Source organism: Bos grunniens, chromosome 17, assembly GCF_055505025.1.
Source record: "Bos grunniens cultivar Pamir isolate PY7600 chromosome 17, Bosgru_T2T1.0, whole genome shotgun sequence".
NCBI classification, from domain to species: domain Eukaryota; kingdom Metazoa; phylum Chordata; class Mammalia; order Artiodactyla; family Bovidae; genus Bos; species Bos grunniens.
In genome coordinates, this window is record NC_141181.1 from 59118444 (window position 1) to 59140089 (window position 21646).

The following is a 21646-nucleotide window of genomic DNA, read 5'->3' on the forward strand; positions in this document are numbered from 1 at the left end:
GAGTTTTGCCAGTCATTTTTGGTGCATTCATTTTACTTCTTTTGTTGCTTTTATTTCCTGAGACTGTTAACAAAGTTTTAGAAAAAATTTTCCATTATATAGAGTAAGTGTATTCTACAGAGACAGTCTTCTTGATAATTTATATTCTTAAGGAGTTAATAAGCATTTTAAGTTGAAACTTGAAAGATCAAAAGAATTAGAAAGGCTTTTTTTTTTTTTTTTAAGATGAAGACAGTGTGCCCTGGGGAGATTGTAGGTTTCTTAAGGATAGGGCCTAGCATCTGCCTACCTTCTTGTAAAACTTCTTGGCAGTTGGCTTTTCTTCTCAGTCCAATTGGAAGGGAGATAGAGAATTAAGTAGTAAATGCACCTCATGTCATTTATAGCATCTTAACCTAGACTAGCTACTTTTTAACTCCTCCGTCTGCCAGCCCCCCACCACCCCCCCTCAAAAAAAGAATACTTTTTGGAAAATCACAATATAAAGTAAATGAAGTACTGGTTTAAATTTTACCTTGGGTGGGGGGTGTGTCAGATATATTAATTTTAAAAATCTGTGATTTTCTTTGACTTTATCATGGATCTGTACAAATAGATTGCAGAAGCACTTTCAGTTTTGCTTAACCTTTGAATAGGTTACTTTACAGTTATTTAGAAAACATTAATTTAAGGTGCAAATTATGAATCCAAGGGGAAATTTAAGTGTGAAGTTTGCCTTTCTACTTGGCATGAGAATAAAAGCTGGGGTGGGGCAGTTTAACAACAAAAACTTATGGAGAAGTATGGTGTAATAGTAGAAAGAGCATTGGGCATTAGTCAGAAAACTTGGATTTGAATCCCATCTTTGCTGCTAATCCTCTTTGTTAGATATAAGAAGATTTTAGATTGAAACGAATTCCAATGAAATCTGAAAGATGTGGACACACATACTAACAAGTCAATTTAAAACAGGTTTATGAGTATCTGCGATGTCCTAGTCAGTGCAGTTATGGAAATAAATTGCTTCCCTTCAGGAGTTTAATTAATGGACTAAGTTGTATACTTTATTGTTTATAAAAGTAGATACAAAATGATTTGATCCCATTAGCTGTTGAGTGTGAAAGTGAAGTCCCTCAGTCGTGTCCGACTCTGTGACCCCACAGTCTGTAGCCCACCAGGCTTCTCCGTCCATGGGATTTTCCAGGCAAGTATACTGGAGTGGGTTACCATTTCCTTCTCCAGGACATCTTCCCGTCCCAGGGATTGAATCCGGGTCTCCTGCAGACGCTTTACCGTCTGAGCCACCAGGGAAGTCCTGTTGAGTGTAGTTACATTTAACACCAGATTTTTTTAATTTATTATGTGACCATCAGGAAGTTTATTTTTTAAGCCTTAGTTTTCTCAAATGAAGATTAGAATAAAGTATATTGGTCAGTGTTTTTAGCTGCAAACTAAGAAGAGGAGTTGGGTAAGAGAATACTGAGTATTGTCTTTTAGGATCAGTGCTGCATATGTGGTCTGAGAAAACTATGTTATCACCACCAAGCCCTTGATGCTACAGTACCTCAGGAAACTTAATCTTGCAGCCTCTGTTTTTAGTGCTGACAGAAAGTTCTCTCTGTCCACTCCCTTTTGTGTCCCAAGATCTAGGGTCAAAATTATGGTGTAGGAGCACCTAGCATTTAGCTTATGGATCCTTGTCCCACTTGTAGGAGAATCAGCATTTTCGTCTCCTGTTAGGGGTGACTGACCATCTTTGTTCCCAGCCAGAGTTCATGAAGTAAGCAGCTTGCAGTGTTGGGGAGAAGTCAGGTATTGAGTGAGAAAAAGGAACGCTGCGTGTCCTTTCACTCTGTCTCAGAGTGTTGTGAAAAGAGGACCCTTCCCCTGCATCTGCATGCACTGATGGAGTGCTTGGTTCACACTGGGTACATGAAGCCTCAATTAAATGAGAAAGATTGTTTATTCCTGAAGAGAAAACTAACCTTGACTGTTTAAGTTATTTTGCTTTCCTATTAGTGTTTTAAAAGAAAAGAGTTTCAGCATTCAATAGCAGATTTGAAAAGTATTTAAAGTAATTTTGCCTCACAGTGGTTTTCAAAGTCTGTTTGATTTTTGAGAACATTCCTGATTTATAGCCAAGAACGGTTGGCCAGTGATTATTGGCCAAATATCTATTACCAGACTCCAAAAATGTCATTCTAGATTTTGCTTCTTTTGGAATTTTAGAGATTGATCACTCTTGTATTTCTGAAAATTCTGTATGTGAAATTGATAGAAATAAAGTATGTTCTGACTTAATGTTCCTTTCTACAAGTTTATTGGGTATATATAAATAGTTAATTAAAAGGGTTAGTATATTAATGCATTATCCTTAAATCCATAGCTTATATTGATGGTTTTTATTACAGTGGTTAATCTTTGATCACAGTTGCTGACTTCTAGTAAATTATTGACTGCTTTGAAATCTGCAATAAATCATATGACTTATGAAACTTAAATGTTTATATGAAGTTCAAACACTGTATCCTTTTTAATTACCTTTACTGACTTATATTTAAAAATTTACTGGTTAACTTATAGGATAATTCATAATTTTCTATTATTGTTTCAGCTTTAGTATACTTTTCTTAAACAAGAGCTTAATGTGGAGGAATCTGTTTTACTTCATGTTACTACTTTCTTCCCTGTTGTTTTATTACATTGGTTCCTAAATTTTGTTATACTGTATAGGGAGACATGAGAATTTAATTAATAATACTAATAAAGATACTTTTTCATATTTTTAATATTTAAAAAGCAAAAACATCTTTCTGAATTATTTTCATCTCTTGTTATGATGGTGGGTTAGTTGCTAAGTTGTGTCTGTCTCTTGCTTCCCCATGGACTGTAGTCGGCCAGGCCTCTCTGTCCATGGGATTCTCCAGGCAAGAATACTGGAGTGGGTTGCCATTTCCTTCTCTAGAGGATCTTCACGATCCAGGAATCAAACCCAAGTCTCCTACACTGCAGGCAGATTCTTTTCAGAGAGCCAGGAAAGAGACTCTCTCTTTGTATTATTTATAGTGATTAACATAGAGTACATACTATAGATAATAGTATATTATGTTGTTTGGGAGGACTACTGTGGTTGGGTTTGTGGTCTCTTTTTGTTTACAACTGTTTTTTGCTTTTAATAATTTAGGTTAATCAAATATACACAGTCCTTTGAATAAAAACAATTATGTTTAGAATACATATTTAGAGTAGGAGTTCTTATAATTCACACTCTGTTCTCATTTTCAACACTAAAAATGTATTTTAAAAATCAGTTTAAGCATATTCCAGAAGCACCCCCAACCCAACCTCCATGCCCCTTGCCCCATTTTCTCATGTCTTTATGTTATGAGCCCTCCTCTCACCACCCCATCCCTGGAAACCACTGAGTGGTTCACGTTACCTCAAGTTTGCCTTTGCAAGAATGTCACCCAGTGAAATCATATGGCATGTGGCCTTTTAAGTGTGACTTTCTCCATTTAGCCTAATGACATTCATTCATGTTTTAGGTGTATCAGATGGAGTAGGAAATGGCAACCCACTCCAGTATTCTTGCCTGAAGAATTCCATGGACAGAAGAGCCTGGTGGGCTATAGTCCATGGGGTCACAAAGAGTCAGACACGACTGAGCGACTAACACTTGAATGACATTCGTTCATGTTTTAGGTGTATCAGTAGTTCATTTTATTTCTGAATGGTATCTCGGTGTATGGATTTTCCAGTGTTTGACCATTCCCCAGTTAAGAGACATTTGGGTAGTTTCTAGTTTTTGTCAACTATGGGGGCAAAAAAAATTGCTGCAGTTTTTCATGTAAACCTAAGTTCTTATTCCACTTGCATATATACTTAGGAGGGATATTGCTAAGCTGTATATAAAGCATATTTTTAACTTCTGAAAAATTGCCAGTCCGCTTTTCCAAAGTGACTTTACTAATATTGCATTTCCGTTAGCAGTATAGGACAGTTCTAGTTACCTGTATGCTCACTAGCACTTAGGATTTTCAGTTTTTCTTTCAAGCCATTCTAATGGGTGATATCTTACTGTGGTTTTAATTTGCATTTCCTTAATGACCAATGATATTTTGAGCATATTTTCATGTTTTTATTTGCCATTCGTATATCTTTTTGGTGAAGTGTCCAAATGTTTCTCCATTCTCTAAAAATTTTTTTTAAAAATTGTGTTGTTTTGAGATTTTTTTTCAACAACAGCATTTTCTGAATACATGTCCTTGACAGGTATGTGATTTGTAATTGTTTTCCCTCCATCTGTGGCTTATCTTTTCTATAGCTTACTATAACTTTCTGTGTTTTTTAAAGAGCTAAGTTATTATGAAGCTCTGTTTAACAATTTTTATTTATGAATCATGCTTTTGGTGTCAGCTTTGAAGTCTTTGATTAACCTAAACTTATAAAAGGTTTCTCCTATATTTTCACAGTTTTATAGTTTTAGGTTTTGCATTTTATTTTATGATCCATTTTGAGGTTTTCTATATGGTGGGAGGTATGGTTTGAGGCTCAATTTTTTTGTATCAGGATATTCATTAATCCTAGCATCATCTGTTGAAAAGACTGTTTTCTTAACAAAACTGCTTTTGCAAGCTGTGTTGGAAATCAGTTGACAGTATATTTGTGGGTCTATATCTGGACTGACTTCTGTTCTGTTGATCTGTATGTGTATCTGTCCTCTCTGTAGTACCATATTGTCTTATTTATTCTAGCTTTATAGTTAACCTGGAAGTTAGGTAGTGTTAGTCTCCCAATTATAAGATTTACACCTAAGAATTTCATGGGATTTGGTGCTATTGTAAATAGTACTCAAATTGTGAAAAATTTCTAATTATTCATTGTATTGTATAGAAATATGATTATTTTGTGTCTATTGACATTAACTAACTTAAACTCAGTTTTGGTTCTAGTAGCTCTTCTTTGTTGATCCTTTAGGATTTTCTAATAGTCACGTCATCTGTATAAAGATCATTTCTTCTGTTGCAGTTAGTATGCCTGGTACTTACTCTCTTGTACTGGCTGAGACCTCCACTGTAACGTGGAAGAAGACTGATCAGAGCAGACAGCCTTGCTTTGTTTTTGATATTAGGAGAAACATTCAGTGTTTTAACAGTATGATGTTAGGTGTAGGTGTGTTGTAATTGCTCTTTTAAGATTTTTTTCAAAGAAAAATTTCTAAGGCCTATTTTAAAAATTCTTGAAATCAGGATAAGATCACTGTGCATCATAGCACAGTGATGTAGTTGGCATTACCTGTGCATGCTAAAACTTGTTTAGTATTCCACAGTGCATGACCAGACAGCTATAACCCTTCCACATTTCAGTTAACAAAGTATTTGAGGATCTTTTGAGGAAGAAATAGAGCTCTGCTTGTTGTCTGAGAGCTTTCCTTTGACATCTTCTGTTAAGATCAAAGTAGTGCCAACATTAAAGAATATGATGAGGAAACAATCAGATGTGAATGCAAGGTATTCTATAAAACAACTAACCTGGTTTCTTCAATAAATAAATGCCATGTTTGAAAAAAGGAGATGAGATGTTGAGATTAAGGAGTCTTAAGAGATACAACTTGACAGGCAATTGATAGACCTTGTTTAGATTCAAATTTTATATATACTGAAGTACTTTGGAGTGGGGTGTGCTTCAAAAATATATCAAGGAAAAAAGAGAGAAAAAGGAAAGCAGTGTGGTTGAAGCAAATGACACTGTTGATAATTTGGTGTTGGAATTTATTTGAGGCCTATTATTCTACACTAAAGTATGTGTGAAGGTTTTAATTATAAAAGTTCCTGTGTTTTTAATGTGCAGAATAGGTGCCACCAACTTGGAAGAAAATCTTGGAAGGACGAATGGGATACTTTTTTCATAAATACTGCATCATCAACACTCTTTATGGCACTAAAGACTATAGAAAAAGCTGAAACCAGTGACTGTTTTGAAGAGTAATTCAGAAGAGCTGGGCTTTGTTATTAAGTTTTAGGAATTTTTAGCTTATGTTAGGAAAGAAGAGCAAATTAATATGGGGTGTTCCTTTCATTGAAATATATTAGCTTGCTTTCTCACTCAGAAAAGCTCAACCCCAAAGATAAATGTGTGAAAGTAGAGATTCATGATGCCTTTACAGGACTGTAGAAAACGTTTGGATGTTTTGTCCTGAGCAGAGATAGTCTGTTGCTAGCCGGAATGTTTATTTGCTATACTTTTATTTCCATTTATCTAGTTAGAAATAGTATAAAATGTCTCTTGTCAGAGGTTAATTTGGAAAAATTTGGTAGGTCATGATAAGCCACATAGGAAGATAAAAAAATTACCTGACATCCCAAGAAAAGAAATATTTATACAGTTTTATCATTTAAAAAAAAAATTCGTATAGAGAAAAACCCCCAAATGTAAGTATACTTTTTCAAATTCTAATTGGAGAATGAGGAGATGCAATTTGAAAGATAGTTGGTGCGGTAAATGCATGAAAAGTACATTGTGGATTTAACATGTGTTTTAATTCTGTTACAATTTTCTCCGGTGAGTACTTTTGTCAAGACAGCATGTTAAAAAGGGAGAGGAAAATTTTCATCTGCAAATGTTGTCTGCATCCTTTGAATATTTTGCTGTGTTGAAATGAACTAATGTAATTTAGAAGAAAATTAGCTATCTTCTCTCAGGCATTTTATAGTTTTTACATATGAAAAGAATGTTAGGAATGCATGAGGTATATTGTTGGTCTGTTGGATTCTCTGGTGTTAAAGTTCCTTGCGGCTCTTCAAGTGATGCTGCAGCATATTTCAAAGGCAAATATTAAACAAATATTAAAACTTTGCCAAATGTTAAACATTAATGAAATTATGAGTTCAGGAAATGAATTTGATGTTATATTAAGATTTAATTTTCTGACATTCTCCCTAAAACCATGTTTTAAAAATCCTATTCAGATACCTGCTTTCAAAACATTTAGAGAAATTTGTGTAATGTTCCTTTTTTTTTGGATTTTCTTTTTTGGTTTTCTCTCTGAAAATACGCATGATTACCTTTGTATTAATCTGTGCCATTTTGTTATTTTAAGTAGAACCTTAGTAAAATTAATCTTTGAGGCACTATTAGGTAGAAAGAGTAATTTGAGATTTTTGGATGGTTTCAGACTTTGCAGAGGCAGGTTGGTAAGACCTTTGTGTGAGGGGGATGTGCCATGCCCATGTTTCAGTAACTTTAAAATTGAGACATTATTCCCTCTGTACATAAGTATTTTATGACTTTGGGCAAGGATTGAACTTATTTTCTGTTTCAGTGTAAGTTCATCTACTTAAATTAACTCATTAACTTTGCTTTAGAAAAATATTTTTAAAGTTTCTTTTATTTTTATTTGGATGCCCTGCTTACTGGTTCATTTTTTTGTTTTGCTTTGTTTTGTTTTGTTTTCAGTTGTGGAAGAAGGACTCTGGGAAAATGGCCTTTCCTATGAATGTCGGACGCTGCTCTTCAAAGCGATCCACAATCTGTTAGAAAGGTAAGAGAAGGAGCGGCAGCATGGTGGTTTTGACACCCTAGTGTAATGCTAGATACTCAGAAGGTTCCTGTAGCTCTCAAAACATTTCACATACAACTTTATGAAATTTTATATAAACTTCTCGTTTTTTTTTAATATTGATATAATTTCAGACTTACGGAATTTTTAGAAATAGCCCAAAGAACTCCATATATCCTTTTACATAGATTCACTTACAGTTTCTCTTTTGCCCAATTTGCTTTATATTCCATGTGATTCCTCACCCTCTCACCCACCCCCAGCTTTGCACTCAGTGTGTGTTGTGCGTGCACATGAGTGCATTCAGATTTATTCCCTGAAACGTCATTTGCACAGTTGAGATTCATTTTTTATAACTCTAAAGTATTTAGGCATACATTTCCTAAGGACAAGGACATCCTCTCATGTAAGCCCATAGGAAATATAACATTGATAAAATACCATTATCTAATCTGTAGTTCAACTCAGCTGTTATCATCTGTCCCAGTTATGTTCTTTTTAGCTTAACCTCTCTCCCGCATGCCTCCCCCCCGCCCCCCCAAGATTAGCCCTTAATCATTCATTATATTTAGTTCTGAGGTCATTTTAAAATCTGGAAGAGTTCCTTAACTTTTCCTTTTTTTTTTCCCTTGGGGTCATCATTGACATTTGGATGGATTCAGGCCATATGTTTTATATAATGTCTCTCAATTTGAGATATTTTCCTCATGATTAGATTTACTGTATACTTTTTCAGTAGTGACACCATAGAAAAGGACTTGTTAACTATGATCCTTATTTCTGTCTTTGATATTAATAAGTAATTTGTGGCCAGATCCAATGTTATTGTTGTTCAGTTGCTAAGTCGTGTCCGACTATTTGCAACCCCCTGAAAGCATGCTAGGATTCTCTGTCCTTCACTGTCTCCTTGAGTTTGCTCAGACTCATGTCCATCAAGTCAGTGATGCCATCCAACCATCTCATCCTCTGCCGCCCCCTTCTCCCATTGCCCTCAGTCTTTCCCACTGTTACGTTCTTCTCCAGTGAGTTGGTTCTTCGTATCAGGTGGCCAAAGTATTGGAGTTTCAGCTTCAGCACCATTCCTTCCAGTGAATATTCAGGGTTGATTTCCTTTAGGTTTGACTCGTTGGATCTCCTTGCAGTCCAAGGGACTCTTAAGAGCCTTCTCCAGCACCACAGTTTGAAAACATCAATTCTTTGGTATTCAGTCTTCTTTATGGTCCAACTCTCACATCCATACATGGCTACTGGAAAAACCACAGCTTGAACTATACAGATCTTTGTCGGCAAAGTGATGTCTGCTTTTTAATACACTGTCTAGGTTTGTCTTAGCTGTTCTTCCAAGGAGCAAGAGTCTTTTAATTTCATGGCTGCAGTCATTGTCTGCAGTGATTTCTGAGCCCAAGAAAATGAAATCTGACCCGATTTCCTCTTTTTTCCTATCTGTTTGCCATGAAGTGATGGGACCAGATTCCGTGATCTTTGTTTTTTAATCTTGAGTTTTAAGCCATCTTTTTCACTCTCCTGTAACTTTCTGCCATTAAAATGGTATCATGTGCATATCTGAAGTTGTTGATATATATCCCGGTGGTCTTGATTCCAGCTTGTGAACCATCCATCCCAGCATTTCGTGTGATCAAATACAATTGTGTAGTGTTCCTTTTCGTTATCAAAATCTAAATCACTTGTTTAAGCTTCTATTGATGGTTCTTGTATATCATTTATTACTATGTGACTTTGATGTTAATTTTCAAATGTACCATTCCTTCTATTTTTATTTAGTTGGCATTCTTTTGTAAGGAAAAGATTTTCAGTTTCTTCCATAGATTTATGCATTTATCTGTCTCACTTAATCTTTTTATCTTTATAATTTTGGAAAAAAAGGGGTTCCTGGTTATTCAATGAATTATAGTTTATTATTATCACTTAATTTGATGTGTAAGTTTTTCTGGATTTGTCTGGGGGAAGTCCCTTCATGATGGCTCCTGTGGTTTTTTGACCTGTCCTCCTCATTTGAGCACTTCTTTACTTCCATGTAAGAGTATGTCCCAGGCTCTGGATGGTGTTTTAAGGGGAGAGAGCTAAGAGAAAGAATGGGCTATTTAAGAATTTCTATGGGAAAAACTTTGTATTTCTTTCCCTGAGTTTATATATAGTTCTTTTAGGTGATCAAAACTGAAAGGGCGTTTTAGTACCTTTGTTTTTATCTCAGCTATATCTAGGGTTATAGTGCTACAATAGAACTGCTTAGAAAATGTAGTCTAGGTCAGTTTGAAATAACTTCCTTATTTTATAAGAAAGTTAATTGTGTCATATGCAGTGTGACATGTAATAAAGCTTGAGTTCTGAAGAACTTTGGGTTAGATCTTGGTTTGGTTTCAGGGTCTGTTACTTGGACAGTTGCCTTGACCTCTCTTAAGTCTTAGTTAATTCCCTTTAAATTAAATAGAGGATGAAACTCCAGTACTTTGGCCACCTCATGCGAAGAGTTGACTCTTTGGGAAAGACTCTGATGCTGGGAGGGATTGGGGGCAGGAGGAAAAGGGGACGACAGAGGATGAGATGGCTGGATGGCATCACTGACTCTCTGGACGTGAGTTTGAGTGAACTCCAGGAGTTGGTGATGGACAGGGAGTCCTGACGTGCTGCAATTCATGGGGTTGCAAAGAGTCAGACATGACTGAGCGACTGAACTGAACTGAACTATGCATTTGGACGTTTTGTTAGATAATGTATATGATGCCTTCCACTTAATACTTGACCTGTTTTCAATAATTTTTAATTCCTTTTCCCCATAAAGTATTATTTGGCATATTTTGATTTGGATCCTAATATAAGTTTATTTTGAAGCAAAGAAAACAGTGTTTCTTTGAGAAAATAATGAATAATTATGCTGTTTGGCTCCCTTCCTACTATTAGAATGGATGAGTTGAGATTCTTTTGAAAATTTGTAATAGTTTTTTGTCCTTTAAAATAATGTTCTCTTTTCATCAAACTTTAACTGTGCTCTGTGAGTGAAAATTACCCTACTCATGAGACAGGGAAGCATTTTGCATGGTTGTTTTTAGCTGTCTTTATTCATTGTCAGTAGAAGCTGGGTTGGCCAATACATACTTGCCCTTTTGTTCTTCTCATAGCTTAAACCACTTGCTGTAACTTACTTCTCTCTTTACAACCTAAATTTGTTGAAATACAGTTCACTATCTTATTCTGAACAATTTTCTGTTACATCTTTTTTTTTTTTTTTAGTTGTTTATTCAACAAGTCTTTGCGGCAGGCACACAAAACTCTTTAGTTGCTGCATCTGGGTTGAACCCTGGCCCCCTGCATTGGGAACATGGAGTCCTAGCCACTAGACCACCAGGGCTCCATTTCTATTTAGATAAGATTGACTTTCTGTTTTGATGAGATTATCTCTCCATTTCTATTGAGATAAGATTGACTTGTTTCCCAGGTTGAATATGTTTAGAGTTTCTAGCATGAAAGCCAAAACTGAGGTTATTGAAATGCATCATCAAAGAATGTATCACTTGAAGGGTACTTGTGCTTCCTGAACCATTTTTTCCCTTCAGTTTGCATTTTAACAAAGCTCCTACAATTTATTTCTTCTCTTAATTTTTTTAACATACAAAACTGTTTAATTAAAAAGTAATTCCATTAACTATTTTGAGAAGCTGTCACAGCTTAGCAGTAGTCATATAAATGGATCTTCTATATGGTTGCTAGTGTGTACGGAATGATGGGTCACTGCAGTGATGCATAAAACATAATTTCATTATAGAAATTAAGGTCCCATTGTAAACTTCACATAGAGTAAGATCAGTTCATTCCCTGTTACTGTTGATTAGTGCTTAGATAATACTATAGTGATACTGTGTAGAGATTTTCTTAATCTTTTTTTTGATTTATTGGGCTGTGCTGCACAGTCTGTGAGATCTCATTTACCCTACCAGGGATTGAATCCAGCCACAATAGTGAAAGTACTAAATCCTAAGCATTAGACCACCAGGGAACTCCTTAGATTTTAAATTCTAAGGTAATTTGACTTCAAATATTTTTCATTTACTCATTTCTCCTGTAACTTTTCTGTATTTGCATACAGTATGTCGTATATATTTGGCCTTGGCTTTGCTAATTATATATGACATGGGCAGACGATTTAAGTCACCTGAATTCCTATTCCTTACCTATAAAAGGGTGAAGGGCTGGTTTCCTCAGCACAGTAACTTTCTTGTTAAAAGAGCTCAATAAATGGTTAACTGCTATTAATATTAGCTAACAGAAGTATTGATGTTACTGTTGCTACAGTTGGACACAACATTAATAGTCTGTTTACCCAGCTAATTATGGAATTCCATTCTATAATATCCTTGTTAATGTAGTCATCTGTCCTTTCCTTGAGTACTTCTGATTATGTGAGCCTCGCTGCCCAAGGGAGTTCTTTTTATCTTCTGAGTACTCACTGTTACAAAGTTTCTTATGCTGAGTAGAAATCTGTATCCCTGTAATTTTCTTTTCTTGATCTTGATTCTGTTCATTGGGGGTTGTATATAATTCATCAGTCCAGCTTCCCTGTAGTGGCCTGTTCACTAGCTTGGTCCCCTGAGTTAATTTGGAGTTTCCCCAGTGGCTCAGTGGTAAAGAATCCGCCTGTGATGCAGGAATCACAGGACACACAGGTTCAACCCCTGAGTCGGGAAGATCCCGTGGAGGAGGGCATGGCAACCCACTCTAGTATTCTTGCCTGGAGAATTCCATGGGCAGAGGAGCCTGGCAGGCTACATTCCATAGGGTCGCAAAGAGTCAGACGTGACTGAAGCAGTTTAGCTTGCACACACTGAGTTAATTATTTTTTCTGTTTGTGGTTCTTTACTGTATATCCTTATATATTTTTACTATATATATCCTCACCCTTTCCTTCAGCCTTTTAGGATTTCCTCTAGTCAGTCCAATTCTCTTCATTTTTTATTGCTACTGGCCTAATTTAAGACTTCATGGGTGTTTCATGTAGTATTGCAGTGGCCTCTCTAGTCAATCTGAGCAAAACTCTAGGAGATGGTGAAAGACAGGGAAGCCTGGTGTGCTGCAGTCCATGGGGTTGCACGGAGTCAGACATAACTCAGTAACTGAACAACAGCAGCAACAACTTCAGTCAGTCAGGTTAGACTCAGTTACACTGCAGTAACAAAAGATCTGAAAGCCATACTGGCTTCTGACAGTTGAAGTTCATTTTTTGCTCACGCTTCTTGTCCATTGTGAGTCGTTTACTACAGCCCTTCTCTGTATCCTCTTCCCTCCAGGCAGGAATTATACGGTTGGGGCACCCCTTGTCAAAGACTCCTGGTAAAGAGCAAAGAGCAATGGCAAAATACGTAATAGCCCGTTGAAGCCTCTGTTCAGAAGTGGTACATGGCATATCTGCTTATATTTCATTGACTAGGACATTTACCACCAAGCTTAAAGTCAGTGAGTGAGAAAGTATTAACTATCACTGAGAGGTATTAAAGTCCCACGGCCAAGCTTGATGTCAGTGGAAAGGAAGGGGTAGCACATACTGGGAAAAGGATACAGTCTACCATGTCTCTTAATTAAGCTCTTCTCCAAGAATTATCTTCCAAACAGGTGCTAGTTATATTACTAAAACCAGATACGTTTCTGAAACACAACTATTGGTGTATGTGTACATGTTTTTAAAACCTTTGACCATGTTGGCTTCTTTTGGTATTTTCTTCACCTGTGATTTCTGAGTCATTTTCAGTACCTGAAAGTATGTAGGCCTTCTAAGTTTTATATCATACGATCGTTGTTATTTTTCCTCCTTTCTGAGAAAGGGTGCTGCTTGTTTTCTTAATGTGCAGTTATCCCTTTTGGCAAAATGACTAGAATAATAAAATACCATTAATTTTTTTTTATTCCTATAGAATCTCTGCCAGTTTGACTTGACTCCACTGTACCTCACCTTTTTGTGCCTGCTCACTCTCTTTTAAAGTAATGTTCTATTTCAAACTGTTCTTAATCAGTCTTTGCAGCTTCATATGGGTTTCTGTATGTATTTCTAATGAACTTGTCAAAGGTTACACTTTGTATTTTAGGTTTAGGTTGTCTCACACTCCTCATTAATAGAAAAGTACTAAAGTACTTTAGCTGTGAATAAATTTTGGAAAACAAAAACTTGTAGTCTTTTTTCAGACGTTTCTTCATTTTGGCATTTTTAATATTACAGATATAATGGCTGTTGCTCTTATAATTTGTATAGTTTCCATAATGTACCATACCTTCCCAAGTAACTGTTTAAATGAAGTGAAACATTTGATTGAAAAGCTTTTAAAACAAATTCAGGAAATGTGTGTAGTTCATATCACCCAGAGTTTTTATTATTGCCTCAGTGATTTGCACCATATATGGGACTTAGGAAAATCTTGCTTTTGTAGCTTTGAAGACATACTTAAAATGCCTGCCATGATGCTGTCAAATTGCAATTATGTGTGGGTATATGTGGTAGTATACTTTAATTTTAATTTTCTTAAGCTTTTAGAATTAAACACAGCTGATTTTGATGGAAAGGGTTTTTTTTTTGGGTTTTCTCCCCTCTTCCCCCCCATCCCCCCCCTTCCCTCCTCTAAAATGCAGATCATTGGTTTGCACACAGTGGAAGATTACATGGGTCTTTTGATGCCATTGTGCTCTGTCCAGTCCACGCTTACTTCTTGGTGGTGTTTAGTCACTAAACCATATCCAACTCTTTTTTGATCCCATGGCCTGCAGCCCACCATGCTTCTCTGTCCATGGAACTGTCCAGGCAAGAATACTGGAGTGGGTTGCCATTTCCTTCTCCAGGGGATCTTCCCGACTAAGGGGTCAAAGCTGAGTCTCCTGCATGGGCAGGAGGATTCTTTGCTACTGAGCCACCTGGGAAGTCCCCATGCTTACTTAGGGAGACTTTAATCTGTGAGTATTTGATTTTTGTAAAACATAATGGCTCTTCCGAGTCATCCATTGGTGCTGCTTTTTTAATGGATTGTTGGCATATTCCCCCCATGGAAGTTTATAACACAGCTGTAAAATTGCCTTTGGTCTGGAGCTTCTAAGTTTGCCAAGAGTTGGTATTTTAAGTGAAGATACTCAATTTGGAAAAGGACATTAAAAATAACATGGAGGGGATTAGAATTATATGATAACAATAACATTGCATTTGTAAATTAGTAGCTTTCAATACCCTATGGTATTGTGATCCAGTAGAGGTGATTATCAGAGGGCAGATGAGCAAGGTCCTTGGATGTGGTAGTTCAAAATGATAAATATATTTCAAAATGATAAATACATTCAGTAGAGGATAGTGAGTAGTGCAGCCTTAGTTGAAGAAATGGTGATGTAACACTGCAACCTTGAGGGTCCTGGGGTAATAAATGTAATTAGAGCAGGAAATGACTAATAAATTCTCATTTTATTGAATTGCTGCAGTGTAGAGTTCTTTAAAAGAATTAGAAAGATGAGGCTTTAGACCTAAGGCTTTAGACCTAAAATATTTATTAATATTTTTAGGACTGGGAAAGGATTAAGACTTTAAATTTTAAATATAAATGTATTACTATTATTTGTGTGGTTAGAGAGTGGGATCAGACACTAAATGTTCAAAACTATTGTAGAATGGGCTTTTCAGGTTAGGCCAGTCCTACAAAAGGCCTTAGCCTTACAGAGATTTTGGAGAGGATGGAAATAATAGGGATTACTTGGTTGGAAGAGACAGCATCCACTCGGGCACAGTAGGAACCCGAAGTACTGAAGATAGAAGGGATCCGTTGAAAAAGATGTCTTTAACCTTAAATTGGACTTCTCTGGTGGCTCCGATGGTTAAGAATCCACCTGCAATGCAGGAGATCTGGGTTCAATCCCTGGGTCGGGAAGCTCCCCTGGAGAAGGGAATAGGTGCCCATCCAGTATTCTTGCCTAGGAAATCTCATGGATGGAGGAGCCTGGCAGGTTACAGTCCATGGAGTCACAAAAATGGGGTTTCTTTTATTTAGTTGGGAATTGGGAGCACTGCAGTCTTGGGAAAATACTTCTTTGCATACATGTTTGATATAGATTGGGCTGCTGAGGTGAAGACTACTGCTGGTGAGGTATGAAGTTACATAAAATTTGGTGTATTTGAACAGCCCTGTAAGTAGATGCTTGCACAAAGGGGCAGTTGAGTTGAGCATGTGGTGGAGGAATGCTGTCCTTGGACTTTTGTATCTAGGAAAGCTATGGTACCTATGGAATATGAGGGCTCAGAAGGAGCCGCAGCCAGTGTTGGCTCCCTTCTAAACCTCCCAGCTATCCTACCTGGGAAATGGATTGCTGATTTATGCTGTGGTTACTGCTGTGGCTCTTGTGATCTTACGTCAAGTCTGCCCGTGGTTGTGGGATTAGAGATTGGGGCTTGCCAACTTCAGAGTCAGGTTGTTCTTGTAGTCAATTAACTTAATTATTTAGAACCATTTGGCATGATGCAGAATCATGTGTCCACAAACACACAACTGGATTTCTTTTTTATTTTTTGGCTCCTGTTTCTTCTCTTCTTGAAATAGTGATTTTTAGGGAGGTAGTAGGGGACTTGGGATTATTTCCAAAAAGAAATACTTACCTAGAATATTACTTACAGAACACTTTATAAATCTGAAAGCACATTGTGATCTTTTAAGACATTGTTGTACTACTTTACAGAATTTTGTCATATTTTAGTAGTAAGGTAATTTTTTAAATCTCAACAATAATGAGTGGGATTACTGAGTGGATAGCCAGGGTTAACTGATAGAAATTCTTAGCACTATTTGTAACGTTGATTTAAAGCAGTTTTTGGCAGATGAGGTATATCTCTAGGTTTACATATTTGTCAACTTAAATATAAATTTTGTCTCTCAAAAAGAATAAAAGTTAATACGGTATAAAAGAGGGAAATTGTATTTCTGATATACTGTAGTTTTTATATCTTAGCATTATCTCTTTTGGGATATCCCAGATGGTCCAGTGGTAAAGAATCCACCTGCCAGTGCAGGAGACGCAGCAGACAAGGGTTCGATCCCTGGGTTGGGAGGACCCCCTGGAGAAGGAAATGGCAACCCTGTCCAGTATTCTTGCCTGGGAAGTCCCATGGACAGAGAAGCCTGGCGGGCTACAGCCCATGGGGTTGCAAAGAGTCCGACACAGCTGAGCATAGCACAGCATTCTCTCTCTTTAAAAAAAAAAAAAAAAAACGCTTAATTTTGTTCTTCAGGTATAATTAAAGCATAGGAATACTAGTGCCAGTATTCCTAAACATTTGTTAACACTGGACAGGGAGGCCTGGCGTGCTGCAATTCATGGGGTCGCAAAGAGTCGGACACGACTGAGCGACTGATCTGATCTAATTTTCCACATATTGAGTATCCACTATGATTTTAGTCTGGAGTGAGTTGTGATGGGCTGTAAGGAAATGAAATATATATATTTGCCCCAAACACATACACACAAGAAAATTCAATTAACAATGTGAGGTTGCCCCTGATTAGTGGTTACAAACAAGAGGAGTTTCAGTATTACACTGTGAATAGGAAAATACTCAGCGTATAGCATTCATTTCTGACATACTTATTGAGCACCTATTACTTTTGAGCAGAACATAAAGCATATTGCATATCATGACTCCAAATATACAAAGTATATTACATGAATCATGACCCCAAAATGATTGAGAAGCAAGGACTTATTAGTATCTCAGTATATTATCTGCTACTGAGCCAGCATAGTTCCAGGTATCAGTCAGGTGGCAGAACTGTCTTTCTTAGCAGAGCCACATGTCTTCTCACAGTTCCTCCCATAGCATAAAGCACAAGACTCCAGACGGAAATACTTACTGTACTGCTTAGTCTTGAAGGATTCATGTGTATCACTGTGTGTGTTTATGAGAGAGAGAGAGTGTGTGTGTGTGTGTGTGTGTGTGTGAGAGAGATTGTTTGTTTTTTGGGTCAGCCATAGTGGAGATTTAAGAGATTGCGGAGTATAAAAATTAATAATGATAGTTGCTGAGTTCTTTTAACCTGTTCATTGACTAAAAAGAAACTTCTTACTCATCTCTACATCTAACAGCATGTCTGTACTTCTCTATTGAGTTGGGAGTCAGAGGATAGAGAGGGAGCACATTCAGCATCTTCACTCATTTGGTCCCAGCCTTCTCTGAGGTACTTGGTGACTTTGCTAACGTTCTGTCACATCACTGGTGACAGGGTTACTTGTGATAGCTCCCTTATGCAGAAGTCAGGCAGGCAGGCAGTCACAGATCTAGAACAGTATTAAAAACATGGCTTCATCCAGTGCAACTGTGCATTCTCATGTTTTCCTTCCAGTGCGAGGAAAATCACTGATCATGTAGACACTGGTTATTGGTTGAAAAATCACATAAGTCATTTATGACTCTAATTTGGAACCAGATGTTTTTGGATTGAAGGAGCAGTCGTTTCCATAGCTGTTTTGTGTATTAGTGGTAATAACCTTTTGTTGACATTGCCTGACAAAGAAATATGATCTGTAGTGGAAACTCCAGGAGATGTATTAGCACAGAGTAGACCCTCAGCATTTTCATTAGCTTTTTGCCTTTTGCCTTTGTCCTTGGCTGTGCATTGCTGCTCCTCCACTCCAGTCCTTCATTTGTGCTGGAATGAAAATTGTGAATAGAATTTGTTGCTTTTACTTCATAGAAGGGCAGGGGTTTTGAAACAGACTACACATTGTCCTCTTTAATGAGAGATGTTATACTGTCAAAAGCCTTGGAGTTTTTTCTTTCCATAAACTGTAAATTCATGTTTTCTCTGTTATTGAACAAATGGGTTTTTTGAATTCTGACCTTTAAGACTTATAAGCTAATGAATACATTATTTAAAAATGGTATTTAGTAAGTGAGGATGAGTGTCAGTAGAAGACAGTGTTTAATGTTTGGTGTGACTCTGTACATGTCCTGTTGCTTCCATTATTGATTTTAAGATATACCTTCAATTTAGTAATAGCTTTTGGAGAATAAAGAAACATTAATCAATTACAAGATAAACTTGGACTTTAAAAATGAATCAAGAATTGCATGAATGTGACAGCATATATGTCATCTACCTAAAAAATGCAATTAAGTCCCTTAACTAGAGAATAAACTGTTAATTTTATTTTTTAGTTTTGCTTCTTGAGCACTTCCATCTTATGGGTTTTCCTTATTTTCTATTCTAACTTTAATGGAGTCATACAGTCTTTAATCCTAAAAAGCAAGTTTATTTATAATTTTAGAACAGTCTGGTTACTTTGAAAATGATTTTTTTTCATTGTAAATTAAGGAAGTTTGTTGTAGAAATAGTTTTCAAAATAAAGCTAGTTGAAGCCAGTGGCTTTTTGATGCAACACTGTTTTAAATTGGCTCTGCCCACAGGGAGTTACATTGTGGCCAACAGAAACTATTGCCATTTACTAAGGCATCTAATCTGTAATGAGTTGGGTGAAGGTTTGAATTGTTTCCATCCTCCTTGATGGAGTGGGAATTACAGAGGCAAAAGCCACCTGCAGAACTGCCTGAATATTCAATAAAGAACTGCTGTGCAGCTCTTTTGCTGGTGGGTACAACTTTGTGTAGAAGAATTACATCTACCTTTCTGACAGGTTTTCTTACAAAATATGTATGATTTCATTGAATAGTGTTAGAGATTACTGTATTTCATCAATTTCAAAATGCACATTCTCTCCCACATTTTTATATTTTCAAAATCAGTGATATTCTTTACAAATGATGGCAGCTCACAATTGACTGGGTGGCAGTTATGATATAGTTGTCATCTGCCTGTATTCCAGTGAACTTGGTCATAGCTATCTGTATTGTTGTCACTTCGGTTGAATTGTATGCATTTTTGGTATTATATCAGTTGAGTTCAGTTGCCATTAACATGTATTCAGAAGGAGTACCCTGTGACTTGACATGGGAAAATAATGTACATAAAGTGGTGTGAAAACTGAAGCAGGGCACAATTTAGATATGAAGAAAGCAAATATTCATTAGTGAAGAAATGACTGCAGTTCCTCTGTTTGTTTGTTTGTTTTGGCAAAGCCATAATGAAATGCTTTACCATATCTACAAAAGGAAAGTACCTAGTTGAAGAGAAAACGTGTACACCTGTGGCGGATTCATGTTGATGTATGGCAAAACCAATACAATATTGTAAAGTAATTAGCCTCTAATTAAAATACATAAATTAAAAAAAAAGAGGCTCTGGTATGCTTTTGTTACCAAAATCCCTGCTAAAGAATTGACTGCCACACACCAAGCAAGTCCAGCATTAAAACTTGCAAAAAAGGGCATCAGACACTTGGAAGAATTTCTCTGAGGTATTCATAAGAAATGTTTTATGTATTCCCAACATTCTTGATCACAGAAGAATTAAAGTCACACAGAGGTGTGATTGAACTTGAAGTAATTCAGAAGTGTAAAATGCTTCAGGAATTTTTCAACTTAATTCTTTTTTTTTTAATGTATAAGAATAATATATAATGGAAGTCTGTGCCCAAAGTCAGAAAGTTCTTTCAGTTTAGTATAGTGTAAAAATTTTAAGTGATGAGAAAACATTTTGCCAATTTAATTGGTAATGGTTTTATTTTCAGTTGTGGATCTTATCTGATTATTGATTCAGTGACTTGCTAATTCGTTATTAAAACTGTATTCTTGATATAATTATTGTAGGTGCCTAATGGATAAGAACTTCGTTAGGATTGGGAAATGGTTTGTCCGACCCTATGAAAAAGATGAAAAGCCAGTCAACAAAAGGTGAGTCTTTGCATTGCTTTTGGTCTTTTGGTTTCTTTTGCTTGACTGCAACTATCTTTGGAGAAGAGATGAATGGAGGAAGCAGCTTTTATTTACTTTCCAATAATGTTAATAGTTTGAAATAGTTTGATGTTTGAAACAGATTCCTGGATCACATTTTATTAAATACTCTATTACTAAGTTTTTGTGAAATATTAAATTCAGCTAGAAGAATTATTGGTAACGCATGTCTGATTTCCTTATAGCCACACTCTTTGGAATTGAATTACTCTATTTTGTTATTCTCATTATTCTAATTTATCTTTATTCCTTAAAGTGTTATGTGGCATAACTTTACATCAATAGTCAAGTGAATTAAAATGGTAACAGTTTTTATAGAATTGTTTGATTCCCTTAAAAGTTGGTCAACACGTTCTTGATAGTTGCCAGACCAGGACTGGGAATTACTTATCTAAACAGTCCTAAACTTTTTACCATCATGTATCATATGCAAGGCTTTAAAGGCAGTCTTTGATACTAAACAAACGTGGAATTTTAGATCAATCAAGCCAGAATCAAAATCCAAAACCATCAAAATCTAATATTTATCTCACTTTCCTTTGAACACAGTGTGAGTTTAATGGGAAGTTGGTGATTATTTCATTTTTTATAGAACTGAGGACACAGTCTTGATTCTATTTTACTATCTGTGAAGTCGTCCTAAGCTAAGGGTACCAGCTAGTGGCTGTAGATGGGAGCTCTTGAAGCCCTTGTGGAAGGTTCAGTTTGGTTAGTTGGCCAGAATTTCAGTTGGCTACTCTGACTCATCTTCTGATAATACCAGCCTTCTCTCCAATCTGTATGTCATAAAGCTTTGATTTAAATGGTTGTGGAATCTCCGTATTAACTAAACCTAATTTATGAAAATTGGGATTTTTCAAATCAGATAAATTAGGGATTGACTTTTCTTTTTCTTTTTCCAAATCATCATTAACTTCCTTGAAATATTTCTCCCCTTTTAGTACACTTAGCATTTATTTAAAATTGTGTTTAAGTAGGTAGTAGGTATTGTGGGTATCAAAGTTTGCCTGAAAAAGGATAATGATTTTTAGAAAAAAGGTACTAATGTGTCTGGGTGTGATTCTGTTTACAGATGCTTTGAATGATGGAGAGGAACTTCTTTTTCCTTTTATTTTTACTGATTTCGTCTAACTGATGAATGTTTCATGGACATAATTCATCTTAGCATTTTCTTTAAATTTATAGAGGTCTTAACTTTCCTGCTGGTTAAAGTTTGGGCTTTTATTGTTGGAGAGTCT

General features: G+C 36.2%; 1 protein-coding gene across 7 annotated transcripts in view; it reads left to right on the forward strand.

The window, feature by feature from the left end:
- MED13L (mediator complex subunit 13L) overlaps positions 1-21646 on the forward strand; it is a 278625-nt gene that overhangs the window by 137322 nt on the left and 119657 nt on the right. For 5 of the 7 annotated variants that reach the window (XM_086348057.1, XM_086348053.1, XM_086348054.1 and 2 more), the window contains 2 exons: positions 7435-7519; positions 20265-20348. In XM_086348057.1, the coding sequence (XP_086204183.1) occupies positions 20272-20348 (77 nt within the window). In that variant the 5' untranslated portion in view covers positions 7435-7519; positions 20265-20271. The remainder of the gene's footprint in view (positions 1-7434; positions 7520-20264; positions 20349-21646) is intronic. The other 2 variants (XM_086348059.1, XM_086348058.1) reach the window with 1 other exon arrangement.